At 33.9% G+C, this 15261-nt stretch overlaps 3 protein-coding genes across 3 annotated transcripts; 1 reads left to right on the top strand and 2 right to left on the bottom strand.

Moving 5' to 3' along the window:
- The first annotated feature begins 4926 nt into the window (after positions 1-4926).
- Positions 4927-6088, top strand: LOC133882487 (heavy metal-associated isoprenylated plant protein 26-like). Its single transcript, XM_062321674.1, has 2 exons — positions 4927-5103; positions 5472-6088. Exons 1-2 carry the CDS (start codon positions 5023-5025, stop codon positions 5853-5855), a joined length of 465 nt encoding a protein of 154 aa, XP_062177658.1. The 5' UTR covers positions 4927-5022; the 3' UTR covers positions 5856-6088.
- Positions 6089-13088: 7000 nt separating this feature from the next.
- On the bottom strand, positions 13089-13442 carry LOC133881019 (22.0 kDa class IV heat shock protein-like). The gene has a single exon (XM_062319986.1). It carries the CDS (start codon positions 13440-13442, stop codon positions 13089-13091), a length of 354 nt encoding a protein of 117 aa, XP_062175970.1.
- A 630-nt stretch (positions 13443-14072) lies between these two features.
- LOC133881018 (FRIGIDA-like protein 4b) lies at positions 14073-14447 on the bottom strand. The gene has a single exon (XM_062319985.1). It carries the CDS (start codon positions 14445-14447, stop codon positions 14073-14075), a length of 375 nt encoding a protein of 124 aa, XP_062175969.1.
- Between the last annotated feature and the right edge of the window lie 814 nt (positions 14448-15261).

The raw sequence follows: 15261 nt of genomic DNA, 5'->3' as shown, positions 1-15261 counted from the left end.
GCTTAATTGTTTATTTTCCGATTAGGAGAATTGATTCTCTACCTAGTTGAGTTAAAAATATGTCTTAAGAATATGTAATAAATTGCTAGATGAATCCTTGAAGTCTTAGTGTTTTCTTTTAATTTTTTTCTTTTTATTAATTTAGTTTAGTTAATTTTATTTTAGTTCACCATCTATCCATTGCTCCACTTTTTAGTGGAAAAATCCTTTCAATTTACTTTTTTTGCACAATAATATAAATTTTACTTAGTATCTACCATTCCATGTGGATCGATCTTGTACTTACTGAAAATTTATTACTTGCGAAAACCTACACTTGGGTTTGCACCATTTGTGGTCCAACAAGTTTTTGGTGCCGTTGCCGGGGATATGTGTTTAAGACACTAAATTTAATTTCTGCTCTTTTTTTTTTTTTTTTTCTTCTTCTTTACTTTATTTATTTATTTATTTATTTTTTATTTTCTTTTAGTTTCGAAATACAAGATTGGTGGAGCAATCATTTTTCAGGTGTGTACCCAATATCATTTTGCAATCCATACTCACAAACGTATAATCACAATTGGCAAAATCACCCAAATTTCAGCTGGAATAATCATTCATTTTTCAAAGAGCCGCAAGGATTTCATTATCATCATCCTTTTGTGCCACCACATCGAAATACATTGGAGGATACATTCAAAAAAATTCTTCAAGTCAGCAACCAAATCCTTCAAACCAAAATCAAGGATGATGCATTGCAAACCAATACCTTGGAGGAAACATTACAAGCCTTCATGAAAGAGCAAGCCCAAATCAACCAAGAAGTGAAAAACACACTCAATAGAATTGAGTCCTATTTGACGAATGAGATTGAGAATGAAAATTTTTCTGACTCAATGACTCAATATGAGGACAATGAAATTGAAAATCCTCAAGTGGACGATGATGATATGTTGGGTGATGTTGAGGAAGATGTAGATATCCATGAACTAAAGTTGGTTGAGACGCTTGAGCAAGATCACTTTGATATATCTTGTCTTTATGAACCTTTAGAATATTGCTTGACTAACTCTTGTGATTTGAATTTTTGTGAGGATTGTACACTTGGATTGGAGGTGAACACCTGGAAGCCGTTTGAACTGCCACCTCATGAGCTCATCCCATTGCCATCAAATGATACTGTACAAAAGGATAACTCAAAATCCTTGCCGGTAACACGCAAGTATGTGCATTTAAAATTCAATGATGACTTTTCCCTTGTAAGTTCATCCAAACTTGATGATGTGTAAGGAGGTAAGTCATTTGATGTTTTGAATGATTATAAAAGCATGATAGGTTGGAACATTGCTGATAAGAAAAAAATGAAATAGAGAAACATGCTTTTTAAATTTATGTTTGCGTCGTAGTTTGGGTTTTCTTTGTTTTTGTTTTGTTTTTCTAATTTTTGCAGGTATAAGTTTAGTTTGTTTTCATCACTTCAAGGTACTCTTCTTAATCTATACTTCGGTGCATTTTTTTGTTACATTTGGGACAATGTAAGTTTTAGGTTGGGGGGAGGAGCTTGATGCTTAATGTTTGTCGTTATTTTTGTATTATTTTGTTTATTATATATATTTAAAAAAAATGATTTTTTTTTTTTTAAAAAAAAAAGTTTTGTGTTTTTTTTTTTTTTTTGGTGTCTTGTGTGTTTTATTTTATTTTATTTTTTTTGTCTCAATTTTGTTTAGTAAAAACAAAAAAAATTGTGATAAGTAGTTGATTGAGCATGACTACATCACAATTGTAGTTTGTATGTCATTAGCTTGTTTAACATGTTGAATACTGCATGCCATTAAAAATCTGAATCTTTTTACTCATCTGTTGGATTAGGGAGACTTCACTTGTTTGAATTATTTATCACAAGCACATTTGCATTGGTTCTGTGAGTTGTAAGATTTAAATTGAGGAATGTATATCTTAAGATTTGTAAGATGAATTGTTGATGAAACATTGGCTTAAATTCAAAAAATAAAATGAAAAATGAAAAAGAAGAATAAAAATATTATCAGTTTGAGTCTCATTGAGTAACCGAACATCTTACCTCACTAAGCATTGAGTGTTCGGGTAAAAAGATGAGAAATTCAATTTAATTGATTTTATGGCTAGTTTGACTTCGTAACCTTTTTGACTTGAGTAATTAAGTCCTTAGGGATGTTTTCTACATCTAGTGCCCTAAAATCATCTGGTTTTGGAGTCATTGGTCCAACACTCGTTACATAGATTAATTATAAAGCTAAAGGGGGTCAAGTATTGCACAGCCTACAAAAAAAAAAAAATAAAAAAATAAAATTGATTTAAGCCTTGGTTGTTTTTATTGGATAGAATTCCTACAAATTTTGGGATATACAAACTTTGAGATAAATTGAAACCTCATGAGTCTATGTTAATTTCACTTTACACTTATTAAAACATGTGTTGTCTCAATTTTCCAACTATGAGTTGAATGATTTTTTATGACCTGATGATGTGATTGTGATGTTTACCTTGTTAAACTTACTCATGATGTCTAAACCATGTGTTTGTATGGAAGTCTTTGTTTGTTAACCACATAGTGCGTTAAAATGTTTGTGAGTATCATTTCTGACAAACCGTCACGAGACTTCACTCGTCCACTATGGAGTCCTAGTGGTTTAAAAAGCTTGTTGCATACGCTAAATGCAATCGTACATCCCACGAAAGAAATATTTATCTTGTTATTTTGTTTTTCATTACTAAGGGACTAGCAATAAGCCGGTTGGGGGGTGTGATAAGAGCTTAAAAGTGCATATTTTATCAATTAAAATAAGCATTATCATATTATGTTTTATCATAATTCTTGCATTTAATACTTAATTGTGGAATATTGTTTAATTATTAAATTTGAACTTAAATTGATATAAATGCAAATGAATTGTATTTCTTTTTGTAAGAATTGTTGTGGCTTTCAAGCGGCTGAACAACTTGGTGGGACCAAAGAGAAGAGCAAAGGAGCGCGAAGAGGAGAAACAGAGAAGGGGACAGTTATGGAGGCTCTCAATCGGTTTTGTTGTTTGTTATTCTTAAACCTGAGTGGCTAAATCTCTAGCTAAGGCTAGGGATGAAACCTAATATTTTTATTATGTATTCTTGAGACTATGTTATTTGTTTTTCATAGAATAATGATTAAATTTGGGGATGATTTTTATTTGACAGTAATTTAATGAAACAAGTTTATTTTGATTCATTATGATTTTTGTTTATATCAAATACTTATTTTGTTTGATTTGATATGACTCGAAAATATATTGAATGCTTAATTTATTGTGTCATGTTTATGAAATCAAATTCTCAACAACCCATGTTTAATCTATTTCATATTTACCTTGCACTTAATTGTTTTATTTTCCGATTAGGAGAGTTGATTCTCTACCTAGTTGAGTTAAAAATATTTGTCTCAAGAATATGTAATAAATTGTTAGATGGATCCTTGAAGTCTTAGTGTTTTCTTTTAATTTTTAATTTTTTTTATTAATTTAGTTTAGTTAATTTTATTTTAGTTTATTATCTATCCATTGCTCCACTTTTTAGTGGAAAAATCCATTCAATTTACTTTTTTACACAATAATAGAAATTTTATTTAGTATCTACCATTCCCTGTGGATCAACCTCGTACTTATCGAGAATTTATGACTTGCGAAAACCTACGCTTGGGTTTGCACCATTTGTGGTCCAACACGAAACATGTATATCCACGACTGAATTGGAGGTATCTTTGAGGAACGTGGCCGAGTATCTCAGATTTTTGGCTTTCTTGCAATTTATCGTCTTTTGATTGGAAGTGGATTGAGCCATATATTTGACCTAGCCAACGGGTCTTCTTTTTGGATTAGGAGTGGATTTTAGTTGGACTTTTAGGCTCACTTTCCTTTCGATAGGGATTATTTGAATTCCAAGCCAACCAAACCGGCTGGGTCGGCCAAACCGGCTGCTGGACCCTAACTTCTGTAATAAGCCCATTTGAGTTTTGGGAAATGATAACTCCCTAACAACCTATACCATGATAGGATGCTCAACACTCAACCTCCATTTCTTGACATGTTACATAACTACTTGCCCACGCCAAATGACTTCCTCTGATATTCTTGGGAATAGTAATTTTCAAACACAACGAATTACCGACAGAAAGAGTGCATCTATAAAATTTAATTGTTTGTCTAGGAACTGACATAGTAAATTCACGTTAAATATTACGGTCAATTTTTAAAGTATTTATAATAAAAATACCCTTAGCACTCTTATATGATCCAATCAATGATGACACCGTGTAAATGAGATAAGAGAATTAGTCAGGGAAAAAAAATGGTAATTCTCGATAAACAACTGTTGGCAGTTGGTAACCACCACCATATTTGTCATTATTCAAGCAGGACTTCCAGGTTCCCATCCACACACACCCACACCCACACGCGCTTATCCTTATCTAATGCACCCGTTACCGTAATATTAATATTCAAAAACTGGACCCACCACACCGGCAATCTTACCCATCCTGCGGGACCCATCTTATAAAAAGATCGGGTGCCCCCTCACCTCCATCCCATCAAATCCACATAAAAGTTAAAGCATTAAAGCGCGTGATTTGCAATCTCTCATCTCCCGCCAAAACACTGTGGGGGTCCACCCGGTCGGTGCATAGTCCCCACTTCATGGAATGGGAACCCTCCCCCCGTCAATTTATCGATTGTCTAGCCCACCATGTTATCCCAGGCCTAAACCGGGCCACGTGTCCACGACCCAAACCCAAGAACCAAGAACGAAGTAACCGACGATCCAGATTTCATTTTATTATATATTATATATACTAGTGCCGACGTCCCAGATTTCGAGTGGGCCATACACAGCCCCCTCTATGAGCTTTGCTTATAAAAGTGGAGGACCCCAGAGTCGTATAGTCCATCCTACTATCATTACCACGCTCAGATATTTTGGCTTCTCCTTATATAATTCCATTCCCAAGACACCATTTCTGATACACAAACGTCAATAATGGGTGCTCTGGATCATCTCTCAAACATCTTCGATTGCTCTTCCGGCAGATCCAAGCTCAAGAAACGCAAGCAATTGCAGGTACGCAGTTTCTCCGACCTCCAACTTCTCTTCGTTCAATTATTCTAGAAAATTTAGAAAAATCTAAACTACGATGTCTATCGATCTTGTAATACAAATATTATGGACTTCGCCGTTGATTTTCCGATCCAAATCGCGGCGACGGGCCTTAAACTACGTCGTGTTATTCTGTACATCCGGAAGCTTACGGTAGCTTCCGGAATATACCGTACCCAGTAAAGTCCTTCACGAGTGGGGCCCACATGTTAGAATCTAAGCTTTTGTTGTCTCTGTGAATTCCTGCATATTTGTGTGGTTATAATAAACAAAGCCGGTACGTGTCTGCCACGTATGGACAGGACTAATTTGTTTGGTTTGATTTTGATCAGACGGTGGAGATCAAGGTGAAGATGGACTGCGAAGGATGCGAGCGGAAGGTGAAGGGGGCGCTGGAGGGAATGAAGGGTGTGAAGCAGGTGGACGTGGACCGCAAGGCGCACAAGGTGACGGTCGTTGGATACGTGGAACCGGGCAAGGTGGTGTCCCGCGTGGTGCATCGGACGGGCAAGAAGGCCGAGATCTGGCCGTACGTGCCATACGACGTCGTTGATCACCCATACGCGCCTGGTGTCTACGACAGGAAGGCCCCAGCTGGGTACGTGCGAAACGTGCAGGACCCGCAGATGTCGTACCTGACACGTGCGAGCTCCACTGAGGTGCGGTACACCACAGCTTTCAGTGATGAGAACCCCGCAGCTTGCGCCATTATGTGATGCAATAATTGCTGATGGAAAAATAGTTAAAACTACTTTATGTAGTGGACTTCTTAGGACCGTAGATTTCTTTATCTCCTCGAGATTGGTGTGCTGCAAATTAATTTTTTTTTTTGGTTGGGGACTATGACTTGTTCATTAGATCTTAGAATCAAAGAATTAAATCTTCAATTATGTAATTCTGATTGTATTTTTTGATGAAACTCGTCTAGATTCAATATTTTGTCTGTAAATTAATCTTTTTTTTTATCTTTTTTTTTTTGGGTTTTCAATTGGTTATAATCATGAACCACAATATTAAAAATTACGGAAAGTGTTAGAATGATAATTAAATAAATAATAATAATAATTTTGTTTTTGAAAATATCTTCGTGTCTTGTATGTCTTCACATAATGGTTTTGGATGGGATGGTAACGTGGTGGTGATAATAAATAATAATTGTTCCAAGTGGTCCACAACTTTATTGGTAGGAACGGGTTTATATCATGGATTCTTGATTATTGAATAAGCTCAAGTACGGTTCACAACTTATTTTCCATGTGAATGACAGGTTGCTACTCATGTAGTGTAGGGGCAATAATTTATCACAGGATTTGACATAATTTAGTAAGAAATTATTAAGTTATAATTGAGAGGTCTTATTAGTGCTTAATTATGTTGATCTTGTGAAAGGTTGATTTATATAGTTTAATAGTTATATTCTGCCGTGACTCAAATACGATAATCAATTTTTTATGTGAGCTGTGAACTTGACATTAAGTAAATATGAAATTAATGAATTATGATTGAGGGTTTTGACCCATTTAATTAAATGGGTTGTGTTATGTTGATTTATATAGTCTTAGTCTTATACTTATGACTCGATCCGATCTAAAATTAACACGTAAACACGAATTATCACATTTAATTGAAAAAAAAAGATAAACTAATAATGTAGTGTAACTTAATACAATTTTTTTTTTTTTTGTTAAGTAAGTATTATGTGTGAAATGACACAAGCCGAAAGAGTCACATTAGCAATCGGAGACGCATAGGACCTCTAATAAGACAAATTTGTGTCTTGTGTACACAAATACTAGACAACCCAAATCCTTCTTTATTTGTCATTAAATTAATCTTTCAACTATTTTCTTCATTTTTAGGGAAATTTAGTCCTTAAATTTTCTTACAATTTCAATTTAATTCTTATGTTTTCAATTTCAGCAATTAGGGCTTTAATTTTTAATTTTTTTCAATTTTAAATTAGTTCATCCATCAACCTATTGTCAAATTAATAAATAATATACAATTTCATACCAATTAATTAATGTCACGTGACTCTACACCTCATGTGCCGATAGTATGTGCTACATGTAACAATTACTTTAAATTACAAAAATACCCTAATTCTTTTAAAAATAAAATTAAAAGGACTTTTTAATTTTTTTAATTTTAAATAAGTTCATCCATCAACCTATTGTCAAATTAATAAATAATATACAATTTCATACCAATTAATTAATGTCACGTGACTCTACACCTCATGTGCCGATAGTATGTGCTACATGTAACAATTACTTTAAATTATATATATATATATATAAAGCATTTGTTTTTAAGTCCTTTTAATTTTATTTTTAAAAGAATTAGGGTATTTTTGTAATTTAAAGTAATTGTTTCATGTGGCACGTACAATTGGCACATGTCACGTAACATTAATTGATTGGTCCAACATGATATACTATTAATTCATTATATGGTAAGTTGATGGAATGACATATTAGAAACCATAGAAAAACTAAGACCCTAATTGTTGAAATTGAAAACCTAGATATTAAATTAAAATTGTATGAAAATATGATGAGTTAATTTGAGTTAATTTTTCTAATTACTTAAGATTTGAGTGAAATTCTCTAATTACTCAAACAATAAATCTTATCCATAATTAAATAACTAATAATTAGTATTGATTTTTTCTTTTTCTTTTTTTTTTTAAAAAAAATTAAACAATCAAAGCATTTATTCTATATTTGACTATATTAATTGAGTAATTTGCGAAAAAATTCGAGTTCGTTCGCAAAATAAATGAACAGATTTTTTAGCTCGGTAATAAGTTCGAGCTCGGCTCGTATTTAAAAAAAAATAAACGAACTGAGCTTGAACATTGAATATTTAGCTCAATTACAGCTATAACTCCACCACATAAAATATATAATTTAAATATAAAATATAGTTTTAAGATAAAAATAAATTTTAGATCAATGACCATTATCTCAAAAATTAAATTAATAATAAATAGTAAATTCAATTAATTAAACTGTGATAATTATGGAAAACATCCTGGTATGTCACGACCTAATTTAATTCCGAACAAGGACTGCTTTATCAATTTAGTCTTTTTCATAGTTTCAACTTTGAAAACTTCCAAGTAGGCCGTCCAAAACACCGACCCTGTTGAACCAATGAAACTGTTACATCCATCGTACATCGTGGGCTCGTAGCTGTCAACAATGACAACAACGCATGAGTGGAGAATTTCCTTGTTTTCTCGGAGAGCCTAACACTGCCAAACTCAGTAATTTTGTTTCTTAATGGGTAAGATTAAGCTTAGTTAACTAGATAGAAGCAAGATAATGAAGATATGGTCTTAAGGGACAGCTGTTTGTGGCTAAACCACTCAAATTAAAGTGGGTGGTTTGGACACAAACAAGACGTGGTTGGGCCACTCTGAGCAGCCCGTATAATGTGACCGAACTACCTTCTTTAAACTAAGGACTTTGGTTCACAAAGAGCAAGATTAAAAATTAAAACTTAACGAAATTTAATTATTGTTAAAACATATAAATATAACTTGCAATTTGTTTTGTTAATTGAAAGTTCATGAATCACGTCAATGCAACCGCTCGCCAACCGGTTTTGTTAAAAAAAGGTAATGAAACGGAACGTTTTATTAAAAGTGTTTAACGCACCATTTTGTTAACCTTCCTCCTTCGAAGAGTTTATATGTTAATTTAAAAGTTTTTGAAAAATCTCAAATGATAAAAGCATGAAACGTTGCATCTTGATTTTTCTAATCTCGAAAATGTTTTACCTGTATAGTGTGGATGCCCTATAAAGGAGGTGGTCCGGACTACCTTCTGTGGGTGGCCAAACCATCCCTTAGGGAAGGAAGGTGGTTTGGTCCCCAAAAGCCATCTTAATACTACTCTTATTGTTATAATACTAGCAAATTTTCGTGTACAGTTAATATAATATCAAATAAAAATAATTTAAAAAAAAAGAAAGGCAAGTAAATGATCCGATCTATTAATTTAGTGGCCCACCTACCATTAAAAAGTGTCCCCAAAAAAATTATAGTCGTACATTGACTCGGAAAAACCACCTAGCAATAAAAAAAAAAAATAATTTGGTAATATATTGTACATTTAAAAAATAAAACAGAAAAAAAAGATCCCTTTTCTTAATTTTTATTCAAGAATAAATTATAGTCAAACTAAAAGTGGAAAAATTAATGAAGGAAAAAAAATGCAAATCGTCATAGGTATGTATGATGTATCCATGATGTATCCACTTGGTAATAACTAATAACTTTTTGTGATGCAGTTGACACTAGACATGGTCATCCATCACGTATTTATGTTAGCATCATAGCATGCATAGGTAATTAAAGCTCCATTTTATAGCACTGGTATATTTAAAAACATGAAAAATATCAATAAAGCTACACTTTCTCATATCACAAATGTTACGTATATAGATGGACACGACATTCCCACTATATAATGGGGAAAACAATTAAAAAGTTGAATTTTTTTTTTCCATATATTAACAACCTTACCGAATAAAATGGATTAAATTTTTATAATAAATGAGTGACAAAAAAAAATCTAATATGCATGGATGACACAAAATAGGATCTTATTAATTTCAAGTGAAATAGAGATAGTTTGTTTAATGGTTAGGATTTTATTTTATTGTATTTAGCAGTGTACGTGTTTTGATAAGGATAAAAATTCTTTGCGACAAATGATGATTTTTATCCCAATTTAAGAAAATTTGTTTACATTTAAAATTATTCAAACTATATATATATATATATATATATGTGAGTAATGCTTGAGACCATTCTTTTATCCTCCTAAAGTTGATGTGGCTTTTAAAATCACCATTGAATTTAAGATGGATCACCATTGAATTTTCGATATGTAAAATCTAAAATTTTACTTGAAATAGATCATCTATATTTCACTTAAAATGACATAAATCTCTCTATTTCACTTGAAATGTCGGATACTAATCTATCATTACATAAAGTAAAAGAAAAAATTAGTAGTTTAAAATCTTGAAAAGTTATACAAGATATAACGTAAAACCTAATATCATTTACATTTTTTTTTTCCCATTATTTTTCTATGAGCTTGGCATTCATCTAGCATAAAATTCCTTGTGAAAGTTTAGAACATTTCTACTTGAGAAATATTTTCCACGTGTCTTTTTAAAACTGATGTGACTTTTAAAATTATTATTGAATTAGTGATAAATTGCTATTAAATTTTAATACAATAATAATTTTAAAAATCACATTAGTTTTGAGGGACACAAAGGGACATGTGTAACGTTTATAATTTCTCTTTCTAGCTAGCCCAACCCAAAATCCGGCCTTTGGCATTTTGGCGCCAAACAACTACACACCCCGTCATTCTCTTTAGAGGGATACCAAAAAGCAAAGCACGAGTTCTCGATAGAGTTGTAAGAGCACTATCAACAATTTCTCTTAGATTTTCCTTAAATTTAGGAGACCAAACTTCTTTTTGCTTTACTATTCAAATAAATTCGATCCACAATAACTTCTCTTACCATTTTCTTATATCATTTAAATATTTTTTTCAAATAAATGTTAGAGGCAAGAGAGAAGAGAGAAAACATTTTTATATTAAAATAATGTTAAGAGAAGCAAAAGTGTTACCCTAGATTTATGATAGCACTTTTTGTTTCCTTGGTATTTCCCTTGTTTGGGGAACACCAATGAAGTCTATTACATCAGTTTTCGGTACATTTACGGAATGAAATGTGATTTAGGAAACTTGCTATTAGTGCTCTAACGAACTCTAAGTCCATTTCCTAGTGAATTAGTCAAAGTTTAGCTAAGTTTTAGCTAGAAAATTTACTTTTATTATTTTAATTAGCCACTTTCCAAAAGCACCCAACATTAAACTTTTTAAATAATTCTCTAATTTATTTAAATATTTATTTTTATTGGTTTTAGTTGGTTGAACCCAACTGACACGAAGGAGGAATATATAAATATTGAAGTCCTCTGTTTCCTCAAAACTGTAGCAAAAAAAAGTTGCACTTTGCTTTATCATTATTAAACCCGCACTGAATTCTCTCAAGAGTCATGAGGATGCTGCTTATATATATATATATGTTGCTGGCACTTAAATTCGTGACTCCCCATTTTGAACAAAACTATATATATTCAGAACAAGTTATTGAACAATTGGACAACGATCAAGTACTGAAGAAACGAAATAAAACAAAACCAGATATTTTTTTGGGTACATTTGCTAAGAAATTACTGAAGTCTGGAAAAAATCCCAACCGCCAACAAGGCATAGCATGAAAATTATGTCAAAAATTCCTGGTTTACTGGTTTTGGTTAAGGAGACACAATTGGGCCTCTCTAAAAACAAAGAACTCCCACAAAAAACAAAGCATAAAAAGCAAATAGCAAGAAGAAGAAAGAGAAGCTAATGACATAATCTCGATCGACTTTGCAAATAGCAAGCCTCCCTGGATAGCCACTCGATCATCTTTGCAATTCGATCTTGTTTTCATAAACAGAAAGTGAAGGAACAAAAATGAGTCAGAGAGCAATCAAGCCTCCCAGCAGAATTTTTTTTTAAAAATAAAATAAAATCCAGTCTTCTACTGCAACACGGTCTTTCAGTCCTTGGACTTTCTGTTCTCCTACGTGGGATATCACAGAACCTCCAAATCGAACCCCACTAGTTGTCAATCTGCTACAGAGTAATAATCTCTGTGCAATCTGCTAAAAAGGCTAATCACACGTCATTTTTTGTAGTGAATAGATAAAGCATTTTAACTCGATCTCTGATTACAGTTAATCCTGATACCATGGAGTACTATTCACGGAATCACTATATGCATAGAGAGCATGCTTCCTCAGTTATATATATAATAGTGCTTTGGATGCCCTTCATGGAGTACCACCTATAACTGTTGATGCTTTTGTAGAAGCTTCTTCCCATGCATTTCTCCTTGTTTTTGCATTTCTCTTCACTCATCCACTTTTTCTCATAGCTCAACCAACAAATCCAGTCTCCCACATCACCATAGTGGGTGTTGTTAATTTATAGTGTTATCTGCTCTAGCAACAGTACTTTATCTAGACAGCTAGGTAATTATCCCTTAAGTGAGAAAACTATTTAATTATGTGTTTTCTCATGTGTACTTATTATGTATCTGGGGCACCTTAAGTTTTTTATGATATCTCAAGTACTAATAAATATATATATATATATATTATCCCTTAATTAAGACGGAAAACCACTCTATAGTTTCATTCCCATTTCCCAAATGTTCTAAGCAACCATACATAAAATATAGACAGCGCAGATATGCATAAGTTGATGCAAGAAACAGATAACCTTTCTAGGATATATGAAAACGGAAGCTTGTCAATGGGGTCCTCGCCACCCTGGATATGATCATTTACTAAATAATAATGGTTTAATGATTGATAGACGAGCAGGAAAAGGGGCCCATGTTGCACCTCCAGATACTGCATTATTTGATAAAAAGATGCTCTCTTTTTTCTTTTCTTTTGGCTTAGGCATAGAATGCATGCAGTTAAGGCTGAGTAGAATGAACAGATGATAAAGCTGCTTAATTGGGAAGACATTAGGAAGAAGAACCCTAAAGTTGAATGATGGAATTTGGTTTGGTATGGCCTTGCTTACAATTCCTAAACAAGCTTTTATTCTTTGGCTTGTAATTTCATTAATTTCATAAAGGAATGTTAGAGTTCTTTCTAGTGTTCTTTTGGTGTCCATATGAAAGGATATAAATATAATAAAAAAATGGGACAACTTTACAAAAGGGTATCGAATTATACAGCGTTTTGACGGAAGGGTACTGAACTATTATTTCTGTCGAACCCGGGGTTTTAACTATCAAAATGAGTACCAGAAGGACATTCCGTTTGTTCTCGGCGTTAAAACATGACTTTTTTAATGCCATTTGTCTGTTTTGCCCCTCACTTTCATGCATGTAAACTTGCCATGCGATATCTCCACCCGGTGCCAATGATTCCCTTTCTTCTCCTCTTCCCTCTTCCTCTCTCCGCTTACTCTCAGCACCCGGTTCTCCACTTTGATCTTTAGCTCCTCCTCCTTCAACCTTGACACGTCCAACATGATAGCGTGACCTTCTGGTGTCTCCTTCCAGTCGAACTTGTCGCCCCTGTGGAGCCAAAATGGGATATTTTCCAACACTTGGAATGGGTTTGCCCAGAAATCAGCCAACATACTCCCCGCACGATTTACGAGTGGCAGCAAAGACCCATTTGAGAACCCAATTAACATTAAGAAAGAGTAGGAGAAACAAAGCGGGGACAACTTGTTGTGCTTGTTCTCTCATTTCTCTCTCTTTTTTGTTTTAGAGGTTTCGGTAAGTGGAAGAACGCTGATATTGCGGTGTTGAGCTTGAGCGTTGTAGGCTTGTAGCATGCTCTGTGATTCTCACTTGTGAAGAGCGAGGGGGCACTACGCTAGCTGTTTATATAGGGAAGGGGAAAAGTAAAAGACGTGGCGGAATTTGGAGAGCTCCAACCAAAAGGGCTTCTTGGGGTACAAACCATGTCAAATTGGCAACTCAAAATTTGGAAGCCACATCCATGAGGATTACCAGTAATATCACATTGATTGCTCAACACTGAATGACTTTTTAATTAGCTTTGATCTGAAATTTGAAGTTCATGTATTCTTACAGGAAACTGTTTGAGTGGGTCACATGCAAAGTGGAAGTCACGTGACTCATGAAACAATTTTCTCTGTTTTAGCTTCACAAAACAGTGTGTTTAAGCCAATGGGGTTCGGCTCATGAAAAAACCACTTAATCAGAGGCATGGGCTTCACATTCAGGGAAGAAGAAGATTTACAATGTTTCTTGCAAAAGGTATTTTGGATTTGGTTGCGAGGTTGACTAGGAGACCTCTAACAAGCTTGAGGGCCGGTCTTCATGTTCTCGATCCCACGGCACTCCTCTAGGCTCGCCTTCCATGTCTCGGTTATTTCCTTGGCGCGCTCCTTCACGCTCGGCGTCACCAGCAGCCTTGACTTCCCGATCATCGGATCCACCACCACCGGTATCAGCGACTCCAGCACCAGAATGTAGGCCCAGCCCAAATCATTCAGTACTCTATCTCTCTTCTCCACCCTCTTGTCCACCGGAAACACCTTCGATATCGATTCCAGCACGAACCTCGGTGGATCCACGCACTCGGCCAGAGCCAGAGGCATTTGAGCCCTCAACGCGTCCAACTCTTTCTTCTTCCCAGTGATGAACCTCCAAAACCCAAGAGCGTCCATTTTCAAGCAAAACGATTTCAAACTGAACACACTTAAAAAAAAAAAAAAAGAAAAAAAAAAAGAAAAAAAAAAAAGAAGACTTTTTGAGCCGTTTTCAAAATGGCTCAAACATAGGGATGGCACTTCTTTGTTTGAGCCGTTTTACACAAAAACGGCTCTAATTAGAATCGTTTTTACAAAAATGGTTCAAAATATTTAGAGCCGTTTTGTCCAGAACGACTCAAAAAGTTTACAGCCGTTTTAGTAATAAAAAGGCTCAAACAATTTAGAACCGTTTTAGACACTAAAACGACTTAAAACATTTTGAGCCTTTTTATCACTAAAACGACTCTAACTAGGCCCAAAACAGCTCCAACTATTTGGAGCTGTTTTTAAGCATAAAAACGACTCTAAACCCCAATTTTTTTTTAAAAAAAATATATATTTATTTTTAAAAAAATACCTGATAATAAAAATATTATTTACATTCATAAGCTCATAAACGTACGTTCACATACACTTATAATCCAAACTCCATACACTCATAAGCAATCACTATAGCTTGATGTACACACCAAGCTGGCCATAAAAACAATAACAAATAAAAGAACGAATAAACATAAATAATGTCATTCAACCCCAAATATATAAAATACAAACTCTAAAGCATTCAAAGTAATTTCAAAACATAATAAAGAAGTTATTTACAATCACAAACCGATCAAGTCAAACCGATCAAGTCTAACCGATATAAACAATATTTACATCATTTACAAACTTCGATATTCCACGTACATTCAAAATGACTCAAGATATTGTTTGTGACGACAAGCGC

Source organism: Alnus glutinosa, chromosome 11, assembly GCF_958979055.1.
Source record: "Alnus glutinosa chromosome 11, dhAlnGlut1.1, whole genome shotgun sequence".
NCBI lineage: Eukaryota > Viridiplantae > Streptophyta > Magnoliopsida > Fagales > Betulaceae > Alnus > Alnus glutinosa.
The sequence above is the reverse complement of the archived record's forward strand: the minus strand, read 5'-3'. Positions and strand labels throughout refer to the sequence as shown.